Source organism: Oncorhynchus masou, unplaced genomic scaffold (assembly GCF_036934945.1).
Source record: "Oncorhynchus masou masou isolate Uvic2021 unplaced genomic scaffold, UVic_Omas_1.1 unplaced_scaffold_1510, whole genome shotgun sequence".
Classification (NCBI taxonomy): Eukaryota; Metazoa; Chordata; class Actinopteri; order Salmoniformes; family Salmonidae; genus Oncorhynchus; species Oncorhynchus masou.
Window position 1 is genome coordinate 96945 of NW_027005119.1, and position 25587 is coordinate 122531.

A 25587-nucleotide genomic window follows, 5' to 3' on the forward strand; every position below is an offset into this window, starting at 1 on the left:
TCACTCATTCATATATCTTTATGTACATATTCTTTATCCCCTTATACTTGTGCGTATAAGACAGTAGTTTTGGAATTGTTAGTTAGATTACTTGTTGGTTATTACTGCATTGTCTGAACTAGAAGCACAAGCATTTCGCTACACTCGCATTAACATCTGCTAACCATGTGTATGTGACAAATAAAATTTGATTTGATTTGATAACTGATGCATTTACTAAAGCTCAACATCTGTTGAAGATGGCTGGTGTCAGTAAGTAAACGTCGGCAAAAAAAAGCTAATTAAATTGTGGCCAGCAGCACAGTTACAATCACCAACCACCTGGATAAAATGAAATAAGCCTAACCAGCTCTGCTAGGACGAGTAAAATGTTCTCTCATTTGTGCCAGGAAGTAGCTAGCCGGTTAGCTTGGGTGCTTGACTGCCGTTGTGAGGTTAAAACGCTCAGATCAACCCGACTCCGCGAAACGCTCTGGGTTTAAGAACGCCCTGAGCGCACCCCGGCACTCGAGATTGAATTCACGAACACACCCTAAATCTACGTTGTGCGGGTTTGCGTAATCACGTGATGTGAGTTTTTACGCAGCCAGCAGCATGGCCGCTACCAAGGAGTAGTCATGGTTCGACCATGACGCGATTTCCACGCCAAAGGAGGCGTTGTCCTACCGGCGGGTTCATTCTTACGTTAAACCGGGGGATGAGATCACCCAACCCGTCATTTTAACTTGACTTTTAACGGCATTATTTTATTCTTGTGTGGTTTTAGCTCAGAGTTGTAATATTATTTTATCAACATGATCAAGAACGGGCACCACACATCGAGTGAGCAGGGGATAGAGAGCGGTGCTAAGCAGGGAGACTTGGCTTGCAGCCCAGAGAAGAGGAAGCGCTCTGTCCGGGTGTGGTGTGATGGCTGGTAAGTCGTGTAACTACGCCTCCTGCCCAGCTAGCTACTTATATTAGCTACATGTACAACGTTGCCTAGCTGCGAAAAAGGTTTATATCATGTTTGGTGGTCTGTTGTGTGTATAGTAACCTCGGCAATTTAAGTAGCTAGGTTAGTAACTAACTGTTAGCGTAGCTTTACCAACAATTTGGTTACATTTTGGTTGATCAACTGTTGATTATAACCACTACGCTAGATATAACGGCACATCGTTACATTCAGCTTCACACAAACTGGCTAACCAGGTATTTTTTCTACTTTGTAAACATGAACTTGAGTGTTGCTGCATGGCCAAACAAAAGTGTGTACTAATGTCATTATTTTGTGATTTCAATCACAAATACCCCTAAAGTCAGATAACTACAGTACCTACTAGCCAGCTATACTGTTTCCGTTGCTACCTTTCTGAGAGAGGGGTTGTGAATGTGATCATCCTACCTAAACCGCATTTAGCAGCCTGCCCGTGTCGACCAGTAGGAACGGAATGATCTCAGCTAGACTTAAGTTTCTGTGCACATGGTTTGCTAAATGCGGTTTAGGTAAGATGTTACGTAACCTTGGCTGTCACTGTGATGTATGGATATTGGGGAGGCAGGTAGCCCAGTGGTAAGGTTGTTGGATCGAAAATCCCTGAGTTGACAAGGTAAACATCTGTCGTTCTGCCTCTGAACAAGGCAGTTAACCCACTGTTCCCCGGTTCTCCTTTGCACCCCAGTATCTCTACTTGCACATTCATCTTCTCCACATCTATCACTCCAGTGTTTAATTGCTGTATAGTAATTGTTTCGCCTACTTATTGCCTTACCTATCTTATCTCATTTGCTCACATTGCATATAGACTTTTGTTTTCTACTGTATGTTTGTTTACTCCATGTGTAACTCTGTGTTGTTGTTTGTGTCGCACTGCTTTGCTTTATCTTGGCCAGGTCGCAGTTGTAAATGAGAACTTGTTCTCAACTGGCCTACCTGGTGAAATATAAAAATTAAATAAAAAGGCCGTCATTGTAAATAAGAATTTGTTCTTAACTGACTTGCCTCGTTAAATAAAGCTTACAATTTGTATTTTTTAAATTTTGGAAATAACTTGGTACAGTGCAGTTGCTGACTTGCTGCTAGCTAACAATTAGCCTGGTCCCAAATCGGTTTGTGCTTGACACTTCCCTGAGGAGCAGAAACAGACTGGCACCAGTCTAGTTGTCTACAACCATAGACCATATCAGTTCTAGCTATGTGTATGACTACAGCCTTTCTCATATACAGCTCCCCTGTACAGTAGTTGGCTGGCACCAGTCTAGTTGTCTACAACCATAGACCATATCAGTTCTAGCTATGTGTATGGCTACAGCCTTTCTCATATACAGCTCCCCTGTACAGTAGTTGGCTGGCAACAGTTGGTAGGCCGGAAGAACGGTCATTCATTTGTTGATTGATCTGAAAGTCACTGTTTTAGCTACTTGATATCAATTTCATGCTATAGAAAGGTATACAGACTAGCCCAAACTAATACCTCTTATTACGTTTATAATAACTGTATTTTACTAACTGTAAACATGATGAGGAGCCCAGTGGGACGAAGGCTGTTGTCATGGCAGCACTACTGTATGTTGCAACGCTTGATTTGTTGTCATAGGACAATGTGCAGAGTGACATAGCTAGCTACCCAACCCAGTTGGCAAGCCAGTCCAAAGTCCAGCCTTCTCAGTTGACCATGAGGTGTTTACTTTCAGCAGTAGCTTGGCATCAGGTGACGTCAACACCTGTTTTATTCGGTGCATGTGACAAATACCATTTTATTAGTAGCTAATAGGCCTTTATTGAAGTTTGTAAAATCCATGAATCCCTGATAAGGCTCCTTCCTGGGTGACGTTTCCCCGAGCTACAGATCTAGGATCATCTCCCTAATCCTAACCTTAACCATTCATGGGGGAAATGCCAAAATGACCGAAAGATCAACGTCTACACTCGGGGCACCTTCTTCCTCCCTTGATAAGGATGAGGTAGAAGCTCTGTGATCGATGCTGCGGTCTGCCAGATGGAGAATGACCTGCAGTAACCTTTGTCTCCCTGTGGATTAGAGAGGAGTCAGGAGAGTAAGTTATTAGCCAAGGCCAATAACACGCTCTGATGCCCTTGCTCTGGCTTGGTTCAAATACTTTACCTAGGTTATATTCATTAAGTCAACTTGTCCCGTAAAGAAATGTGCTTGTTTTGTTTCAAACCCATACGGTGTGCACTAAATCAATAGGAAATACCACCCTGGCTGACTATCACTGATTCAACACGACTGGAGAGGGCAAAGTAAAGGATTCTACTACATTGCTTTCACCTATGAACAGACACCAGATCAGTGATTAGGCTCTTTCAAAGAAGAAGAAGAAGGGGAGGGGGAGGAGGAAGGAAGGATGCATTTTGAAGAGTTCTCAAACAGGTCTCTCACTCCCGCCCATCCACACCACCTAGTACCCACAGCCTGCATTGTGCTCATCATGGGATGTGTCCAAAATGGCAGCCTATGTTGTGCACTTCTTTTGACCAAGGGCACCTCTTTTGATCAGAGCCCTGTTGTGCACTTAGTGTAATACTAAATAGCATTTTATGGGGTAGTGTCCCAAACGGAACCCTATTCCCTTTATAGGGCACTACTTTTGCCCAGGGCCCATAAGGCTCTGGTTAAATGTAGTGCATCATGTAGGGTACAGAGTAGCATTTGGGTCGCTGACGTGGTCATGCTGAGTTTACTTGAGGCGAGAGCCGACCGACTCCCACCTCCCCGTTCTCACCTTGTGACTGGTGGTGGCATAGCTATAAACACTGCTCTCACACAGACACAGACACTCTGCCCTCGTGGTACCCAGACAGAAAGCTAGTTTGTGATAGCTTGTTTTGACATGGTATAAATAACTAACCAACCGTCTGTCTGTTTACATAGTGATTAAGTATTAATAGCTAACCAACATAGTGAACATGTCGTCCAGTGACAGATACAGCATGGGGGTGGCAGAGGGGTCTTGTTGGGGTCTTTTAGGGGGTAGCAGGGTGGTCTTTTAGGGGGTAGCAGGGTGGTCTTTTTAGGGGGTAGCAGGGTGGTCTTTTTAGGGGGTAGCAGGGTGGTCTTTTTAGGGGGTAGCAGGGTGGTCTTTTTAGGGGGTAGCAGGGTGGTCTTTTTAGGGGGTAGCAGGGTGGTCTTTTTAGGGGGTAGCAGGGTGGTCTTTTTAGGGGGTAGCAGGGTGGTCTTTTAGGGGGAAGCAGGTTAGCTACTTAATTAATACTTAATCACTATGTACACAGACAGACGGTTGTTTAGTTATACCCACTATTCTGGACTGCCATGTCAAAACAAGCTATCACAAACTAGCTTTCTGTCTGGGTACCACGAGGGCAGAGTATCTGTGTCTGTGTGAGAGCAGTGTTTATAGCAGGGGGGTCTTTTAGGGGGTAGCGGGGGTCTTTTAGGGTGTAGCAGAGGGGTCTTTTAGGGGAGCAGGGAGAGGGAAAGAAAGTGGGAGAGAGCGAGAGATGAGTGATAGAGTACATCAAAATAAAACAGAAGCACTGTAATGTGTTACAGCGTACTATGTCCCAAATGGCACCCTATTTCCTACAGAGTGCACTCGTAATGATTTCTTTACATAGTGGAATGAATTAGGGGGAGTGGCTGTTTGGCCAAAACCCAGCAAGTTATGTGGATAGGACAGACCTATCAGAGGCAGGCTCTCTGTACTATAGTGGCAGTGTAAAGGAGAGTTGTTGGGAGTCCCCAGTTGATCTGCCTGTCTCCTGGTCTTAGCCTGGGATACTGTCGTCTTGGTTACACCTCAGGGATAATTCCCATGGGAATCCTGGGGTTAATTACAGAGAGGAATCAGTACTTACACACACACACACACATGACAGAGAGAGAATGACACGCGTACTGCCAGATACACACATTACAGAGAGAGCATGACACGCGTACTGCCAGATACACACATTGTACTTTCCTCGGGCTGAATCCTAACTTGAGAAACGTAACTTGTTGTGTTTAGTGTAAATCCTACCATGGCTGGTAATCATGTGACGGTAGGACAGAAGGAGGACGGAGCAGAATGTAGGGTTGTGTGGGGTGATGGGTTTGCTGTGTGGAAGGACAGAGAGGTTCCTCCGTATCTATTCCATGAGGGAGGGGAGGGCAGGCAGGGAGGAGGGGAGGGAGGGCAGTTAGGGAGGGGCATGCAGGGAGAGAGGGAGGGGAGGGCAGGCAGGCAAGGGAGGGAGGGGAGGGCAGGGCAGGCAGGGAGGGGAGGCCAGGCAGGCAGGGGAGGCCAGGGAGGGAGGGGAGGGCAGGCAGGGAGGGGCATGCAGGGAGGGAGGGAGGGGAGGCAGGGAGGGGCATGGAGGGAGGGGAGGGCAGGCAGGCAGGGAGGGGCATGCAGGGAGGGAGGGAGGGGAGGCAGGGAGGGGCATGCAGGGAGGGAGGGAGGGAGGGGAGGGGCATGGAGGGAGGGAGGGGAGGGAGGGAGGCAGGGAGGGGAGGGCAGGCAGGCAGGCAGGGAGGGAGGGAGGGCAGGGAGGGCGGGCAGGCAACCAGGCAGGGAGTGAAGCAGGCGGGCAGGGAGGGAGTGAAGCAGGGAGGGAGTGAAGGAGGCAGGCAGGGAGGGAGTGAAGGAGGCAGGCAGGGAGGGAGTGAAGGAGGCAGGCAGGGAGGGAGTGAAGGAGGCAGGCAGGGAGGGAGTGAAGGAGGCAGGCAGGGAGGGAGTGAAGGAGGCAGGCAGGGAGGGAGTGAAGGAGGCAGGCAGGGAGGGAGTGAAGGAGGCAGGCAGGGAGGGAGTGGATGAGGCAGGCAGGCAGGGAGTGAAGGAGGCAGGCAGGCAGGGAGTGAAGGAGGCAGGCAGGCAGGGAGTGAAGGAGGCAGGCAGGCAGGGAGTGAAGGAGGCAGGCAGGCAGGGAGTGAAGGAGTGAAGGAGGCAGGCAGGCAGGGAGTGAAGGAGGCAGGCAGGGAGGGAGTGAAGGAGGCAGGCAGGCAGGGAGTGAAGGAGGCAGGCAGGCAGGCAGGGAGGGAGTGAAGGAGGCAGGCAGGCTGGCAGGGAGGGAGTGAAGGAGGCTGGCAGGGAGGGAGTGAAGGAGGCAGGCAGGCAGGGAGTGAAGGAGGCAGGCAGGGAGGGAGTGAAGGAGGCAGCCAGGCAGGGAGTGAAGGAGGCAGGCAGGGAGGGAGTGAAGGAGGCAGGCAGGCAGGCAGGGAGGGAGTGAAGGAGGCAGGCAGGCAGGCAGGGAGGGAGTGAAGGAGGCAGGCAGGCTGGCAGGGAGGGAGTGAAGGAGGCTGGCAGGGAGGGAGTGAAGGAGGCAGGCAGGCAGGGAGTGAAGGAGGCAGGCAGGCAGGGAGGGAGTGAAGGAGGCAGGCAGGGAGGGAGTGAAGGAGGCAGGCAGGCAGGCAGGCAGGGAGGGAGTGAAGGTGGCAGACAGGCAGGCAGGCAGAGAGTGAAGGAGGCAGGCAGGCAGGGAGGGAGTGAAGGAGGCAGACAGGCAGGCAGGGAGTGAAGGAGGCAGGCAGGCAGGCAGGCAGGGAGTGAAGGAGGGAGGGAGGGCAGGCAGGGAGTGAAGGAGGGAGGGAGGGAGGCAACCACCCACCACTGGATACAGATGCCAAGTATAGAGCAGCTTCTCATTAAAACACTCGCCCCTCCCTTAGACCAGCTCAGTTTTACACACACTGTCTGTCCCACGTTAATGACATCATGCTCTCTCTCCCTGTCCTGTAGTTATGACATGGTGCACTACGGCCACTCCAACCAGCTGAGACAGGCTAAGGCCATGGGAGATTACCTCATCGTTGGAGTACATACAGATGGTGAACACACAGACACACACACGGGGACACGCACATTAATCATAAGTATCTCACTGTCTGTTTCTTCACTTGCCTCTCTGTTCCCCTCCACTACACCACAGTAATATACAGTCCCTTCCCTCTCTCCCTGCAGAAGAGATCTCGAAGCACAAGGGTCCTCCCGTCTTCACCCAGGCAGAGAGGTAAGAAAATCACTGCATTTCATTTATGTCAATGGACAATAAAGTTTAGGTATGTGAATGGACAATAAAGTTGTGGTATGGTGTTGTAGGTATAAGATGGTGCGGGCTATCAAGTGGGTGGATGAGATCGTAGAGGGTGCTCCCTATGTCACCACACTGGACACACTGGACAAATACAACAGTGACTTCTGCGTCCACGGAGGTAAGGGGAGGGAGCGGGAGGTAAGGGGAGGGGAGCAGGGTTTGAAGATAAGGGAAGTGAGGTAAAGGGAGGGAGGGAGCGGGAGGTAAGGAGAGGGGGCAGGAGGTAAGGGGAGGGGAGCGGGAGGTAAGGGGAGGGGAGCGGGAGGGAGCGGGAGGTAAGGGGAGGGGAGCGGGCGGGAGGGGAGCGGTGGGGAGTGGGAGGGAGGGGAGCGGGCGGGAGGGGAGCGGGCGGGAGGGAGGGGAGCGGGCGAGAGGGAGGGGAGCGGGCGAGAGGGGAGGGCGCAAGAGGTAAGGGGGGGAGCAGGAAGCAGGAGGTAAGGGGAGGGAGCGGGAGGTAGGGGGAGGGAGCGGGAGGTAAGGGGAGCGAGCGGGAGGTAAGGGGAGGGAGCGGGAGGTAAGGGGAGGGGGCCCTGACAGATCGTTTTGTTACTTTTTTAAAGGAGAACAGGGACTCCTCCTCCTTCCATATTTCTGTGTTTATTTAGACAGTTGAGAATGTGCATTCCAGGCAGCAGTGGTAGAGGCAGAACAGTGTCAGAGGTGGGATTCTATCATGCTGGGCTGATGTCAGAAAACGAACGACAACGTTGTCCTTGTGTACCTTAGATGACATCACTCTGACGGTGGACGGTAAGGACACGTATGCGGAGGTGAAGAGAGAGGGCCGGTACCGGGAGTGTAGACGCACCCAGGGGGTCTCCACCACAGACCTGGTGGGCCGCATGCTGCTCATGACTAAAACCCACCACAGTAACATCGTGAGTACCACACACAGAGTGCACACTGACCCTACAGTACCGTAGTGTGTGTGCCTACAGCAGGGGAGGCTGGTGAGGGGAGGACGGTTCATACTAAAGGTTGGAACGGAGGGAAGGGTATTAAACACATTCCATTCATTCTGCTCCAGCCCATCCTCCCCAATTAAGGTGTCACCAACCTCCTGTGGCTCACACTGTTGTAATCTCAGAAATCACACAGGACTGACCTCAAGCACAACTCTCTCTTCCTCTGTCGGTTTACAGGACAACTCAGACTACCAACAGCACACGGACAACTTTGGGAAGGTAAATATTACTATTCAAATATATTCTGGAGAGGAAGTGGAGATGACAACACTCTGTGGTTGTGGATTCTTCTGAACACAAGGGGGCGCTGTTCCCCTGCTCAGGACAACCAGGACAACCACGGTGTGCTGTACATCTCAGTGAAAATAGTACTGTAGTGGATTCAGATGGAATGTTCAGAAAGTTAAGTCCGATTTTTATTTTTTATTTTTTTTAACAAAACGTCTCTTTGGAACATCCACGTGAGCCTGCTTTCTGCGGAGTGACTCCCTCAGGCTTTCCAACCACTATGAGATGGCTGGGTCTCTGAGGAGTGACTCCCTCAGGCTTTCCAACCACTATGAGATGGCTGGGTCTCTGAGGAGTGACTCCCTCAGGCTTTCCAACCACTATGAGATGGCTGGGTCTCTGAGGAGTGACTCCCTCAGGCTTTCCAACCACTATGAGATGGCTGGATCAGGCTTTCCAACCACTGAGATGGCTGGGGAGGAGTGACTTCCTCAGGCTTTCCAACCACTATGAGATGGCTGGGTCTCTGAGGAGTGACTCCTCGGAGGCTTTCCAACCACTATGAGATGGCTGGATCTCTGAGAGTGAGGCTTTCCAACCACTATGAGATGGCTTCTGAGGAGTGACTCAGGCTTTCCAACTACTATGAGATGGCTGGGTCTCTGAGGAGTGACTTCCTCAGGCTTTCCAACACTATGAGATGGCTATCTCTGAGGAGTGATGGCTTTCCAACCACTATGAGATGGCTGGGTCTCTGAGGAGTGACTCCTCAGGCTTTCCAACTACTATGAGATGGCTGGGTCTCTGAGGAGGACTCCCTCAGGCTTTCCAACTACTATGAGATGGCTGGGTCTCTGAGGAGTGACTCCCTCAGGCTTTCCAACTACTATGAGATGGCTGGGTCTCTGAGGAGTGACTCCCTCAGGCTTTCCAACCACTATGAGATGGCTGGTCTCTGAGGAGTGACTCCTCAGGCTTTCCAACCACTATGAGATGGCTGGATCTCTGAGGAGTGACTCCCTCAGGCTTTCCAACCACTATGAGATGATGGCTGAGGAGGTCAGGCTTTCCAACCACTATGAGATGGCTGGGTCTCTGAGGAGTGACTCCCTCAGGCTTTCCAACTACTATGAGATGGTCTCTGAGGAGTGACTTCCTCAGGCTTTCCAACCACTATGAGATGGCTGGGGAGTGACTCCCTCAGGCTTTCCAACTACTATGAGATGGCTGGGTCTCTGAGGAGTGACTCCCTCAGGCTTTCCAACCACTATGAGATGGCTGGGTCTCTGAGGAGCTGGGTCTCCGGAGTGAAGGCTTTCCAACACTATGAGATGGCTGGGTCTCTGAGGAGTGACTTCCTCAGGCTTTCCAACCACTATGAGATGGCTGGGTCTCTGAGGAGTGACTTCCTCAGGCTTTCCAACTACTATGAGATGGCTGGGTCTCTGAGGAGTGACTTCCTCAGGCTTTCCAACCACTATGAGATGGCTGGGTCTCTGAGGAGTGACTTCCTCAGGCTTTCTATGAGATGGCTGGGTCTCTGAGGAGTGACTTCCTCAGGCTTTCCAACCACTATGAGATGGCTGGGTCTCCAACTTTCCAACCACTATGAGATGGCTGGGTCTCTGAGGAGTGACTTCCTCAGGCTTTCCAACCACTATGAGATGGCTGGGTCTCTGAGGAGTGACTCTCCTCAGGCTTTCCAACTACTATGAGATGGCTGGGTCTCTGAGGAGTGACTACTATGAGATGGCCTCAGGCTTTCCAACTACTATGAGATGGCTGGGTCTTTGAGTTTAGGGTTTAGAACGGGCCCTTCCCTCTCTCCTCCCTCCATGTTCTCCCCAGGGTCCTAAGGGCCACAGTCTGTGGACAGGAGTTGGGATAGGTTTATATTAGGTTTGTGTTAGGTTTAGATGAGGGTTATGACTATAATAGTGTTTTGTCTCCCCATAATTACGGGCCACAGTCCGTGGACAGGAGTTGGGATAGGTTTATATTAGGTTTGTGTTAGGTTTAGATGAGGGTTCGAGGTTATGACTATAATAGTGTTTTGTCTCCCCAGGGTCCTAAGGGCCACAGTCCATGGACAGGAGTGTCCCAGTTCCTCCAGACCTCCCAGAAGATCATCCAGTTTGCCTCAGGACAGGAGGCCCAACCTGGGGACACCATCATCTACGTAGCCGGGGCCTTCGACCTCTTCCGTATCCTTATGTACCGCTGTGTCTGAGAGAGAGACAGACACAGGGTGGTTGTGTGTCTGTGAGAGAGAGACACAGGGTGGTTGTGTGTCTGTGAGAGAGAGAGACACATGGTGGTTGTGTGTCTGAGAGAGACAGACACATGGTGGTTGTGTGTCTGAGAGAGAGACAGACACATGGTGGTTGTGTGTCTGTGAGAGAGACAGAGACATGGTGGTTGTGTGTCTGTGAGAGAGACAGAGACATGGTGGTTGTGTGTCTGTGAGAGAGACAGAAACATGGTGGTTGTGTGACAGAGACATGGTGGTTGTGTGTCTGTGAGAGACACATGGTGGTTGTGTGTCTGTGACAGACACATGGTGGTTGTGTGTCTGTGAGAGACACAGACAGACACATGGTGGTTGTGTGCCTGTGTGAGAGACACATGGTGGTTGTGTCTGTGAGAGAGACAGACACATGGTGGTTGTGTGTCTGTGAGAGAGACAGACACATGGTGGTTGTGTGTGTGTCTGTGAGAGAGACAGACACATGGTGGTTGTGTGTCTGTGAGAGACACAGGGTGGTTGTGTGTGTCTGAGAGAGACAGACACATGGTGGTTGTGTGTCTGTGAGAGAGAGAGAGACAGACACATGGTGGTTGTGTGTCTGTGAGAGAGACAGACACATGGTGGTTGTGTGTCTGTGAGAGAGAGAGACAGAGAGAGACAGACACATGGTGGTTGTGTGTCTGTGAGAGAGACAGACACATGGTGGTTGTGTGTCTGTGAGAGAGACAGACACATGGTGGTTGTGTCTGTCTGTGAGAGAGAGACAGACAAATGGTGGTTGTGTGTCTGTGAGAGAGAGAGAGAGACATGGTGGTTGTGTGTCTGTGAGAGAGACAGACACATGGTGGTGGTGTGTCTGTGTGAGAGAGAGAGACACATGGTGGTTGTGTGTCTGTGAGAGAGACAGACACATGGTGGTTGTGTGTCTGTGAGAGAGACAGACACATGGTGGTGGTGTGTCTGTGAGAGAGAGAGAGAGAGAGAGAGAGACAGACACATGGTGGTCTGTGTGTCTGAGAGAGAGACAGACACATGGTGGTTGTGTGTCTGAGAGAGAGACAGACACATGGTGGTTGTGTGTCTGTGAGAGAGAGACAGACACATGGTGGTTGTGTGTCAGAGAGAGAGAGAGAGAGAGACACATGGTGGTTGTGTGTCTGTGAGAGAGACCAAGGGTGGTTGTGTGTCTGTGAGAAAGACAGAGACAAAGGTAGTTGTCTCTCTGTTGTGTGTGTGTGTTATTACCTTGACCACTCCTCCCCGTCAGACATTGGTCATGTTGACTTCCTGGAGACGGTCTACAAACAGTCTGAGAGGCCTTACGTCATCGTGGGACTGCACTTTGACCAGGTATGTACACACACACACACACACACGTTCAGAAAATGCTGACCCCATCAGATTCAGTCAACATTTGCACTGAGCTAAAGGGTAGAGTTGCCGCTTTCAAGATGCGGACTCGAACCCGGAATTTTTTGAAATCTTGCTATGCCCTCCGACGAACCATCAAACAGACCAAGCAACAATACAGGGCTAAGATTGAATCGTACCACACTGGCTCCGACGCTCGACTTATGTGGCAGGGCTTGCAAACTATTACAGACTACTAAGGGAAGCACAGCCGCGAGCTGCCCCAGTGACACGAGCCTACCAGACGAGCTAAATCACTTCTACGCTCGCTTCGAGGCAAGCAATACTGAGGCATGCATGAGAGCATCAGCTGTTCTGGACGACTGTGTGATCACGCTCTCCATAGCCGACGTGAGTAAGACCTTTAAACAATTCAACATTCACAAAGGCGCCGGGCCAGACTGATTATGTGCTCCGGCCATGTGCTGACCAACTGGCAGGTGTCTTCACTGACATTTTAAAACATGTCCCTGATTGAGTCTGTAATACCAACATGTTTCAAGCAGACCACCATAGCCCCTGTGCCAAAGAACACTAAGGCAACCTGCCGAAATGACTACAGACCTGTAGCACTCACCTCCGTAGCCATGAAGTGCTTTGAAAGGCTGGTAAATGGCTCACATCAACACCATTATCCCAGAAACCCTAGACCCACTCCAATTTGCATACCACCTCCTGTACTCCCTGTTCACCCACTACTGCGTGGCCAGGTACGACTCCCAACACCACCATTAAGTTTGCAGATGACACAACAGTGGTAGGCCTGATCACCAACCGCGACGAGACAGCCTATAGGGAGGAGGTCGGAGACGTGGCCGGGTGGTGCCAGAATAACAACCTATCCCTCAACGTGATCAAGACTAAGGAGATGATTGTGGACTACAGGAAAAGGAGGGCCGAGCACGTCCCCATTCTCATCGACGGGGCTGTAGTGGAGCAGGTTACTCGGTGTCCACATCACCAACAAACTAACATGGTCCAAACGCACCAAGACAGTCGTGAAGAGGGTACGACAAAATCTTTTCCCCCTCAGGAAACTAAAAAGATTTGTCATGGGTCCTCAGATCCTCGAAAACTTCTACAGCTGCACCATTGAGAGCATCCTGACTGGTTGCATCACTGCCTGGTATGGCAACTGCTGGGCCTCCGACCGCAAGGCACGACAGAGAGTAGTGCAAACAACCCAGTACATCACTGGGGCTAAGCTGCCTGCCATCCAGGACCTCTACACCAGGCGGTGTCAGAAGAAGGTCCTAAAAATGGTCAAAGACCCCGGCCACCCCAGTCATAGACTGTTCTCTCTACTACCGCATGGCAGGTCTAGGACCAAAAGGCTTCTCGACAGTTTTTACCCCCAAGCCACAAGACTCCTGAGGAAATGAAATGGCGACCCGGACTATATACGGTCCCCCCACTATATACATTGTGTCCCCCCACTATATACATTGTGTCCCCCCACTATATACATTGTGTCCGTCCCCCCACTATATACATTGTGTCCCCCCACCATTGTGTCCCCCCACTATATACATTGTCCCCCCCCCACTATATACATTGTGTCCCCCCCACTATATACATTGTGTCCCCCCCCACTATATACATTGTGTCCCCCCCCCACTATATACATTGTGTCCCCCCACTATATACATTGTGTCCCCCCCACTATATACATTGTGTCCGTCCCCCCACTATATACATTGTGTCCGTCCCCCCACTATATACATTGTGTCCCCCCCCACTATATACATTGTGTCCGTCCCCCCACTATATACATTGTGTCCGTCCCCACATTGTGTCCGTCCCCCCCCACTATACACATTGTGTCCCCCCCCACTATATACATTGTGTGTCCCCCCACTATATACATTGTGTCCGTCCCCCCCCACTATATACATTGTGTCCGTCCCCCCACTATATACATTGTGTCCATTGTGTCCCCCCACTATATACATTGTGTCCGTCCCCCCACTATATACATTGTGTCCGTCCCCCCACTATATACATTGTGTCCGTCCCCCCACTATATACATTGTGTCCGTCCCCCCCACTATATACATTGTGTCCGTCCCCCACTATATACATTGTGTCCCCCCACTATATACATTGTGTCCGTCCCCCCCCACTATATACATTGTGTCCGTCCCCCCACTATATACATTGTGTCCGTCCCCCCCCACTATATACATTGTGTCCGTCCCCCCCCACTATATACCCGTCCCCCCCCCACTATATACATTGTGTCCGTCCCCCCCACTATATACATTGTGTCCGTCCCCCCACTATATACATTGTGTCCGTCCCCCCACTATATACATTGTGTCCGTCCCCCCACTATATACATTGTGTCCGTCCCCCCCACTATATACATTGTGTGTCCCCCCCACCACTATATACATTGTGTCCGTCCCCCACTATATACATTGTGTCTATATACATTGTGTCCCCCCACCCCCACTATATACATTGTGTCCCCCCCCCACTATATACCCCCCACTATATACATTGTGTCCGTCCCCCCCCACTATATACATTGTGTCCGTCCCCCCCCACTATATACATTGTGTCCGTCCCCCCCCACTATATACATTGTGTCCGTCCCCCCACTATATACATTGTGTCCCCCCCCCACTATATACATTGTGTCCGTCCCCCCCACTATATACATTGTGTCCCCCCCCCACTATATACATTGTGTCCCCCCCCCCCCACCACTATATACATTGTGTCCCCCCCCACTATATACACTGTGTCCCCCCCCACTATATACATTGTGTCCCCCCCCCCACTATATACACTGTGTACATTGTGTCCCCCCACTATATACATTGTGTCCCCCCCCACTATATACATTGTGTCCCCCCCCCACTATATACACTGTGTCCCCCCCCACTATATACATTGTGTCCGTCCCCCCACTATATACATTGTGTCCCCCCCCCACTATATACATTGTGTCCCCCCCCACTATATACATTGTGTCCCCCCCCACTATATACATTGTGTCCCCCCCCCCCACTATATACATTGTGTCCGTCCCCCCACTATATACATTGTGTCCCCCCCCCCACTATATACATTGTGTCCCCCCCCCCCACTATATACACATTGTGTCCCCCCCCACTATATACATTGTGTGTCCCCCCCACTATATACATTGTGTCCCCCACTATATACATTGTGTCCCCCCCCACTATATACATTGTGTCCGTCCCCCCACTATATACATTGTGTCCGTCCCCCCACTATATACATTGTGTCCCCCCCCCCCACTATATACATTGTGTCCGTCCCCCACTATATACATTGTGTCCCCCCCCCCACTATATACATTGTGTCCGTCCCCCCACTATATACATTGTGTCCGTCCCCCCACTATATACATTGTGTCCCCCCCCACTATATACATTGTGTCCGTACCCCCCACCCCCCACTATATACATTGTGTCCGTCCCCCACTATATACATTGTGTCCGTCCCCCACTATATACATTGTGTCCGTCCCCCCCCCACTATATACATTGTGTCCCCCCCCACTATATACATTGTGTCCCCCCCCACTATATACATTGTGTCCCCCCCACTATATACATTGTGTCCCCCCCCCACTATATACATTGTGTCCGTCCCCCACTATATACATTGTGTCCGTCCCCCCCACTATATACATTGTGTCCCCCCACTATATACATTGTGTCCGTCCCCCCCCACTATATACATTGTGTCCGTCCCCCACTATATACATTGTGTCCGTCCCCCCACTATATACCCACTATATACATTGTGTCCGTCCCCCACTATATACATTGTGTCCGTCCCCCCACTATATACATTGTGTCCGTCCCCCCACTATATACATTGTGTCCGTCCCCCCACTATATACATTGTGTCCGTCCCCCCACTATATACACTGTGTCCGTCCCCCCACTATATACATTGTGTCTATATACATTGTGTCCGTCCCCCCACTATATACATTGTGTCCGTCCCCCACTATATACATTGTGTCCGTCCCCCCACTATATACATTGTGTCCGTCCCCCCACTATATACATTGTGTCCGTCCCCCCACTATATACATTGTGTCCGTCCCCCCACTATATACATTGTGTCCGTCCCCCCACTATATACATTGTGTCCGTCCCCCCACTATATACATTGTGTCCGTCCCCCACTATATACATTGTGTCCGTCCCCCCACTATATACATTGTGTCCGTCCCCCCACTATATACATTGTGTCCGTCCCCCACTATATACATTGTGTCCGTCCCCCCACTATATACATTGTGTCCCCCCCCCCACTATATACATTGTGTCCGTCCCCCCACTATATACATTGTGTCCGTCCCCCCACTATATACATTGTGTCCCCCCCCACTATATACATTGTGTCCGTCCCCCACTATATACATTGTGTGTCCCCCCCAACTATATCATTGTGTCCCCCACTATATACATTGTGTCCGTCCCCCCCCCACTATATACATTGTGTCCGCCCCCACTATATACATTGTGTCCGTCCCCCCCACTATATACATTGTGTCCTCCCCACTATATACATTGTGTCCGTCCCCCCACTATATACATATATACATGTCCCCCCCACTATATACATATGTGTCCGTCTACCCCCACTATATACATTGTGTCTACTGTATGGAGCCTCTCCCCCACTATATACATTGTGTCCGTAGCCCCCCACTATATACATTGTGTCCGTCCCCCCACTATATACATTGTGTCTACTGTATGTCCCCCCACTATATACATTGTGTCCGTCTACCCCCACTATATACATTGTGTCCGTAGCCCCCCAACCCCCTACTTTATCACTGCTGCTACTCTGTTTATCATATATGCATAGTCACTTTAACCATACCGACATGTACATACTACCTCAATCAGCCCGACTAACCTGGTGCCTGTAAGTATAGCCTCTGTATGTAGCTACTGTATATAACCTCTACTGTATATAACCTCTACTGTATGTAGCCTCTCTACTGTATGTAGCCCTCAACTGTTTGTAGCCTCTCTACTGTATGTAGCTACTAGCCCTCTACTGTATGTAGCCTCTCTACTGTATGTAGCCTCTCTACTGTATGTAGCCTCTCTACTACTGTATGTAGCCTGTATGTAGCCCTACTGTATGTAGCCTCCCTACTGTATGTAGCCTCTCTACTGTATGTAGCCTCTCTACTGTATGTAGCCTCTCTACTGTATGTAGCCTCTCTACTGTATGTAGCTACTGTATCTCTACTGTATGTAGCCTCTACTGTATATAGCCTCCCTACTGTATTTAGCCTCTATTGTATGTAGCCTCACTACTGTATATTGCCTCACTACTGTATGTAGCCTCCCTACTGTTTGAGTTTATTTTTATTTTTACAGGGACAGTGCACATTAATCAACGTTTCAGTAAAAGTGCTACTGTATGTAGTTTCAGCCAGCCGGCTCATTTTCAACCGCAGTCTCTGGGCAGGTTATTAAAAACAATTACAATATAGACAATAGCAACATAGAACAAGCAAGACATAGCAACATAGGACAAGCAAGACATAGTATACAGACAGAGCAACATAGGACAAGCAAGACATAGCATACAGACAGAGCAACATAGAGCAAAAAGCAGCAAGACCAAATACATAAAAGCAACAAAGTGTTTCCACACCTCACAAGCTACAGACAACAGACAACATGAAAAGCGGCAACACAAAGCTAGGGACCATGTTCACAAATCTGATTGACCTTTAGCCATGTCTTCAAGCATTTTGTGAAAGTGTGATATGTGGTGCAGTTATGCGTGTCTGATGGCAGTGTATTCCAGACATGGGAAGCTCTTACAGAGAATGCAGATTTACTAAAGGTGCTTTTCCTTAGGGGAACTATACAGTCACCTCTCATGGCAGACCTTGTGGCCTCTCGACTGTATGTAGCCTCTCGACTGTATGTAGCCTCTCGACTGTATGTAGCCTCTCGACTGTATGTAGCCTCTCGACTGTATGTAGCCTCTCGACTGTATGTAGCCTCTCTACTGTATGTAGCCTCCCTATTGTAAATCGCCTCACTACTGTATGTAGCCTCACTACTGTATATAGCCTCACTACTGTATGTAGCCTCACTACTGTATGTAGCCTCACTACTGTATGTAGCCTCTCTACTGTATATATCCTCTCTACTGTATGTAGCCTCTACTGTATGTAGCCTCTACTGTATGTAGACTCTACTGTATGTAGCCTCACTACTGTATGTATCCTCTCTACTGTATGTATCCTCTCTACTGTATGTAGCCTCTACTGTATATATCCTCTCTACTGTATGTAGCCTCTACTGTATGTAGCCTCTACTGTATGTAGCCTCTACTGTATGTAGCCTCTACTGTATTATAACCTCTACTGTATGTAGCCTCTCTACTGTATATAACCTCTGCTGTATAGAGCCTCTACTGTATAGAGCCTCTACTGTATGTAGACCCTCTACTGTATAGAGCCCCTCTACTGTATAGAGCCCCTCTACTGTATAGAGCCCCTCTACTGTATGTAGCCTCTACTGTATGTAGCCTCTACTGTATGTAGCCTCTACTGTATTATAACCTCTACTGTATTATAACCTCTACTGTATGTAGCCTCTCTACTGTATATAACCTCTGCTGTATAGAGCCTCTACTGTATAGAGCCTCTACTGTATGTAGACCCTCTACTGTATAGAGCCCCTCTACTGTATGTAGCCTCTACTGTATGTAGCCTCTACTGTATGTAGCCTCTACTGTATGTAGCCTCTACTGTATGTAGCCTCTACTGTATTATAACCTCTACTGTATGTAGCCTCTCTACTGTATATAACCTCTGCTGTATAGACCCTCTACTGTATGTAGACCCTCTACTGTATAGAGCCCCTCTACTGTATAGAGCCCCTCTACTGTATAGAGCCCCTCTACTGTATAGAGCCCCTCTACTGTATGTAGCCTCTACTGTATGTAGCCTCTACTGTATGTAGCCCCTCTACTGTATGTAGCCTCTACTGTATATAACCTCTACTGTATAGAGCCTCTACTGTTATTATTCACTGTGTTTTTACTGTGTATTTATATCCTTACCTATCTATTGTTCACCTAATACCTACTTTTTACTTAAAGGTTGCACTGTTGGTTAGGGGCCTGTAAGTAAACATTTCACCTGTTGTATTTAATTTGATTTGAAACGCTGACCCCATCAGAATCTATGTGAATGTGGTTTTCTAACCCTGTAGACATGATGGGGGGGTGCTGACTGTGTTTCACTGTCCCGCTCTCTCTCACACACAGGCCCGTGGTACGCACACACACACACACACAGGCCCGTGGTACGCGCAGACACACACACACACAGGCCCGTGGTACGCGCAGACACACACACACACAGGCCCGTGGTACGCAGACAGACACACACACACACACACACACAGGCCCGTGGTACGCGCAGACACACACACAGGCCCGTGGTACGCGCAGACACACACACACAGGCCCGTGGTACGCGCAGACACACACACACACACAGGCCCGTGGTACGCGCAGACACACACACAGGCCCGTGGTACGCGCAGACACACACACACAGGCCCCCGTGGACGCGCACACACACACACACACACACAGGCCCGTGGTACGCGCAGACACACACACACACACAGGCCCGTGGTACGCGCAGACACACACACACAGGCCCGTGGTACGCGCAGACACACACACACAGGCCCGTGGTACGCGCAGACACACACACAGGCCCGTGGTACGCGCAGACACACACACAGGTACGCACACACACACACACACACACACACACACACACACACTGTTACAGAGAAACATGTGGATCCAGTTGACTACATTATATGAAGGACTGACATGTCTAAAAGCTACAGAGGGCCTCGCTGCTCGTGTTCCCCAACTCCATTCCAATGAAACACGCTGCCATTGGTCGAGAGCCAGTATAAATACTCTGTCATTGCTCCTCGACTGTGGGGGTCGTCCTATTCCTTTTAGACGCTGTTCCAAGGTCGGTTGTGATGGAATGCTGACGGATCAATCCTAGCAGGAGGAGACTTTGCTCAACTCGATCTTCATGGGGGGAAAAAAGTCAGCAGGTTTTAACCAAAAACAGATTTTAAAAAATACATTTAAAAAAGGGCCAAATCTTAACGTTCACCGTTAGTGGGGATGACGAAACTGACCTAAGATCAGTGTCTAGAGGCAATATTAAACTACTTCTTTGTAACCTCCCATAGACTTAGACAACAGTAGTGGCCAAAAGCATGGGCATTGAGGACTTTCACCATTTCGAAGTAGTCAACTGGGCTCACATTGTTTACCAACTCATATAAGTAGTAGAAGAAGACGATTTGAAATGGAAATGCCCTCGATGCCGCTGCCCATGCTTTCACAGACACCAAAATGGGACCAATACCCCTGTTTCACATTGCAATAAAGCCTCATGCCATTGGTCGAGAACTAGTCAAATATCCTGACATTGGTCGAAAGCTAGTAAATATCCTGTCATTGGTTGTTGTGTTTTTCTGTCAACCAGGAAGTGAATCGCTACAAAGGGAAGAACTACCCAATCATGAACATCCACGAGAGAACCCTGAGTGTCCTGGCCTGCAGGGTGAGAACATACACACATTAAACACACACCGACGCCCACCGACACACAGGCACCCACCAACACACACCCCGACACACACCCATAGACACACATCAACACAAACACACGCGCAGACACACACCAGCACAGAAACACAACGACACAGACACACCAACAGACACACACACGAAGACACACCAACACACACACACACAGACACCAACACCAACATAGACACACACAGCTTCTTTGTAACCCCATGGGCCCAATAGTCACAGACAGTTAAAGCTGTCTGCTCTGCCTAGAGAGAAATGTTCTCCTTCCACACACACACACTGAAGGACGGTAGGCTCTCTCCTCCATTCAGCTCTTATCAGACCAGCTACAGAAGAAAGATCCTCTGTCCTCCCGGTGTGTGTTCACATCAAACCGTCTGCTTGTGTATCTCACATCTTTTAATGTGTGTTGACGTGTCTTGAGAATGTGTTTTATGAAATCGTAATCCTAAACGGCACTCGATTACTCAAACCACACAAAGGGTATCTATACACACACACACACACACCGGATTACTCAAACCACACAAAGGGTATCTATATACACACACACACACACACACACACACACACACACACACCGGATTACGCAATTCTATAACCATTCAGAGTTAACACAAAGCCTGAAACTGTCTCCCTGTCCTGTGACAGAGCTATGACTCAATGACTTTTGATAGTCACCCTCGACCTAAATACAACCATTACACAACACTCACAACTCACTCATTTATTTTTGTTTAATTATCTCTCCCCCTCTCTCTCTCTCCTCCAGTATGTATCAGAGGTGGTGATTGGGGCTCCCTACGCTGTGGGTAAAGATCTGCTGGACCACTTCAAGGTGAGGCACACACACACAGGAAGACACACACATTGAAACAGTGGTATTGTTTGACTGGGAGAAGAGACGTCTTTCCTAACATGCATAGCCTCCCTTAGGGAGAAACATGTACAATGACCTGGTATGTGTTTGTGTGAACTGACCTTTCTCCTGCGCTCCCCTCTCTCTCTCCCCCCCTCGCTCCCCCTCACTCCCCCTCTCCCCTTCTCGCCCCTCTCCCCCTCACTCCCCCTCTCGCTCTCTCCCCCTTGCTCTCTCCCCTCTCTCTCCCCCTTGCTCTCTCCCCTCGCTCCCCCTATACCATAGATATTATTTTAATTGACCATGTCACTTCCTGTTATACCATAGATATTATTGATCATATGTTAATTGACCATGTCACTTCCTGTTATACCATAGATATTATTGATCATATGTTAATTGACCATGTCACTTCCTGTTATACCATAGATATTATTGATCATATTTTAATTGACCATGTCACTTCCTGTTATACCATAGATATTATTGATCATATGTTAATTGACCATGTCACTTCCTGTTATACCATAGATATTTACGATAAATCATGTAGGTTATATAATTGATCCTATTGACTATACTCATGATCTATGATGTCACTTCTTGTAGGTGGACCTGGTGTGTCATGGGAAGACGGAGGTGTTTCCTGACAGGGACACTGCAGACCCTTATGCTGTGAGTACTGACTGTGTGTGTCTGTCTGTTTTACAGTATTCGTGTGTGTGTCTTTTTGTGTGATTGCATGTTATCGTGTGTGTGTGTGTGTGTCCCAGGAGCCTAAGAAGAGAGGTATCTTCCGTACAGTAGACAGTGGTAACGGTTTGACCACCGATGACATCGTACAGAGAATCATCAAGAACCGGTAAGGGCCTCTCTCACCCATTTATCACTGTCTACCTTTGTCTCTCCTTGTCCCTCATCTTTTTCTCACTCATTTGGTTATTTTTCCATCCCTCTCTCCCCACCTCCTCCACACGCCTCTCCCCACCTCCTCCACACCCCTCTCCCCACCTCTTCCACACCCCTCTCCCCACCTCCTCCACACCCCTCTCCCCACCTCCTCCACACCCCTCTCCCCACCTCCTCCACACCCCCTCTCCCCACCTCCTCCACACCCCTCTCCCCACCACCTCCACACCCCTCTCCCCAACCTCCTCCACACCCCTCTCCCCACCTCCTCCACACCCCTCTCTCCCACCTCCTCCACACCCCTCTCCCCACCTCCTCCACACCCCTCTCCCAACCTCTCTCCCTCCTTATTTGATATTATTGAATTGTTACATTGTACCAAATGCACTATACAAATGAAGTTGGTTTGATTGTCTCTCTCCAGGCTGCAGTTTGAGGCAAGGAACCAGAAGAAAGAGGCCAAGGAGATTGCGGTGTTTGAGGCGATGAAAAGCCAGGCAGAGGGAGAGCAGGCCGGGGACACGGCCCAGGCAGCACAGTAACCAGATCAAACTAGTTCAAACCAGACCCAGCTGTCCCAAAACTGATCCTAAACCAGAGTTTCTCAAACTAGAGAAACTCTGAAATAACTTTTTTTTTTTTAATTGCGTTTGGTTCATAGAACTGGGGTTATGTCAGTAACCTCCGGTTGCTGCAAGATGCCGTTGTCATAGTGAGAGCGGTTTTGGTTTTCTTTCTTCCTATCTTTTGAACGGTTTAATCTCCGGTTTCCCTCCACAATGCCCAGAAGCCTCAGAACAGAGTGGACAAGACCAGGCACTAAAATCAGAAGAACAACAATCACTGGTGTTATTTTCTACTCAGCAGATCAAACTAAACGATTGGCTGATGCTCTTCTGATCTTCCCAATACCTTTCTGATGCATTTGTCACTTCAAACAATCCTTCATATTGAAACACTGTCAAATGTACTGTCAACTGATTTGTAATAGTTGGTTATAGTCCCAGTTTAAGAACCAAACATTGGCTGTTGATTTCATCACCTTTTTTTTAAAATGACAAAATGGGGTCACGGAACAAAATATTTTGGGAACCCCTGTCCTAACCAGTTCTAAATGGTTCAAACACGACCCGAACCGGGTCAGACTGAACCCAGCCAGCCCAAACCAGTCTAGTCCTACTACATGTACTGTATACACATCCTTTAGTGAAGCATTGCCTGCTAGCCCGTCCTAGACCAGCTTTACCCCCCCCAGTCCACAACGGGACAAACTCACTCCACCGATGGCCGAGTGTCCGCGGGTTTTCACTCCTCCCTTGTACTTGATTGATTGAATTAAGGTCAGTAATTAGTAAGGAACTCCCCTCATCTGGTTGTCCAGGTCTTAACTGAAAGGAATAACCAGCGGACACTAGGACCTCCATGAAATGAGTTTCCACCCAAACCGGATCAGACCAGATCAAACTGCAGAAAGACTTTTTAACCAAGACACCTCCTCTCCTTCACCGCCTAAGGAGAACACAAAAATAACCCTCTTCCCCTGTCAGTGGAGGCTGCTGAGGGGAGGACGGCCCATAATAATGTCTGGAGTGGAGTCAATGGAATGGACTGTGTTAAATCTTATCCCACTTTCAGGCAGAAAGAAAGGAAGAGAATCCGAAGTGTGACTGATGAAAAAGAACATTGAAAGACTTGTGAAGAAGAGAGGAAAGTCTATGTAGTTGTGTGTGTACTGTCTATTTAGTAGTGCCTTCTAGTCTGATCTACCAAATGGCACACTATTGCCTATGGACCCTGGTCACCCCAACGGCCGCTGACCCCAGGCCTGACCCCAGCCCTTACGGCCGGACCCCGCCCTGAGCGCTGACCCCAGCCCAGCCCTGACCCCAGCCCTGCCCTTACGGCCGCTGACCCCAGCCCTGACCCCAGCCCTGCCCTTACGGCCGCTGACCCCAGCCCTGCGCTACGGCCGCTGACCCCACGGCCGCTGACCCCAGCCCTGCGCTTACGGCCGCTGACCCCAGCCCTGCGCTTACGGCCGCTGACCCCAGCCCCCTGACCCCAGCCCTGCGCTTACGGCCGCTGACCCCAGCCCTGCCCTTACGGCCGCTGACCCCAGCCCTACGGCCGCTGACCCCAGCCCTTACGGCCGCTGAGCCCCCAGCCCTGACCCCAGCCCTTACGGCCGCTGACCCCAGCCCTGCCCTTACGGCCGCTGACCCCAGCCCTGCCCTTACGGCCGCTGACCCCAGCCCTGCGCTTACGGCCGCTGACCCCAGAACACATACATGCCAGAGTTGGCGTAGCTGCTCCGCCTGAATTGTCCCCACTTGCGCTGTCGAATAACTGGCTGTTCTGTGGCGTGACCGCTACGACTCTTCAGGTGGCCTGTCACGTGTGTTCGAGGCAGAGGTCTTGGGTTCGCGCCTCGCTAGGAGCTGACTCAGGAGGAAGGTGGTGCTCTTTAAGCAAGCAGCATGACCTCCTTCGCATCGCTATGGGTTGGAGTCCGGTCCACTATCTCTTCAATACATTTAAACAGTGTATTGATATAGGGAGCCATCTCAGATGCAGCCCTCTGTCTTGTATGTAACATGATGATTCAGGACTCTGACAATGTTTTCTTCTTTTTAATGTGTTATGTGGATAATTAATTTAAAACATTTTTTAGAGTAATGGACAATGATTGGGGAGTCAACTGTGTGAGAGAGAGAGATAGAGACTGTTTTAAAGGGAGTGTGTGTGTGAGAGAGAGACTGTTTTAAAGGGAGTGTGTGTGAGAGAGAGACTGTTTTAAAGGGAGTGTGTGTGAGAGACTGTTTTTGTGCGAATGAGAGATGAATACCAAAACAAATGGGCATGTATATTGTGTGGCTCCACCCCTCTAAAGTTGCTCTGTAAATCTGTCAATTCATTGTCTGGTAATGACAAGAAAATACAAAATGCTGTACCCATTATTTTCTGAGGTTGAGCCTCTTTGTTCTTGTTCAATAGTCCATGTCTGACATGAAGTGGAAACGGAACAGGTTAACATTATTTACATACTAAGCTGAAAACATTGTGTAAACACACATTTGCTTACCACTAATGTCTGTAATGATAGTTTCAGAAGAGTACTTTTTCCTATAATCGTCTTCACCCATCTTACAAACGTATATATTTCCACACTGAGGTTGAAATGACACTGAAATTATGATAATGCCGTTTTTAGTGAAAAAGTGGACAGCCTGTTCAGGTGGGAGTTTTTGGCCCACAGCAA

The 25587-nt window shown here is 49.5% G+C and overlaps 1 protein-coding gene across 1 annotated transcript; it reads left to right on the plus strand.

Annotated features, from left to right (window-relative positions):
• The first annotated feature begins 598 nt into the window (after nt 1-598).
• Nucleotides 599-25285, plus strand: LOC135531093 (ethanolamine-phosphate cytidylyltransferase-like). The gene is made up of 14 exons (XM_064959216.1): nt 599-916; nt 6682-6770; nt 6904-6952; nt 7042-7154; nt 7763-7914; nt 8179-8220; nt 10295-10433; nt 11745-11827; nt 20448-20525; nt 21333-21398; nt 22029-22094; nt 22193-22281; nt 22753-24125; nt 24505-25285. The coding sequence occupies exons 1-13, from the start codon at nt 795-797 to the stop codon at nt 22868-22870; spliced, it is 1206 nt and encodes a 401-aa protein (XP_064815288.1). The 5' UTR covers nt 599-794; the 3' UTR covers nt 22871-24125; nt 24505-25285.
• The last annotated feature ends 302 nt before the right edge of the window (nt 25286-25587 follow it).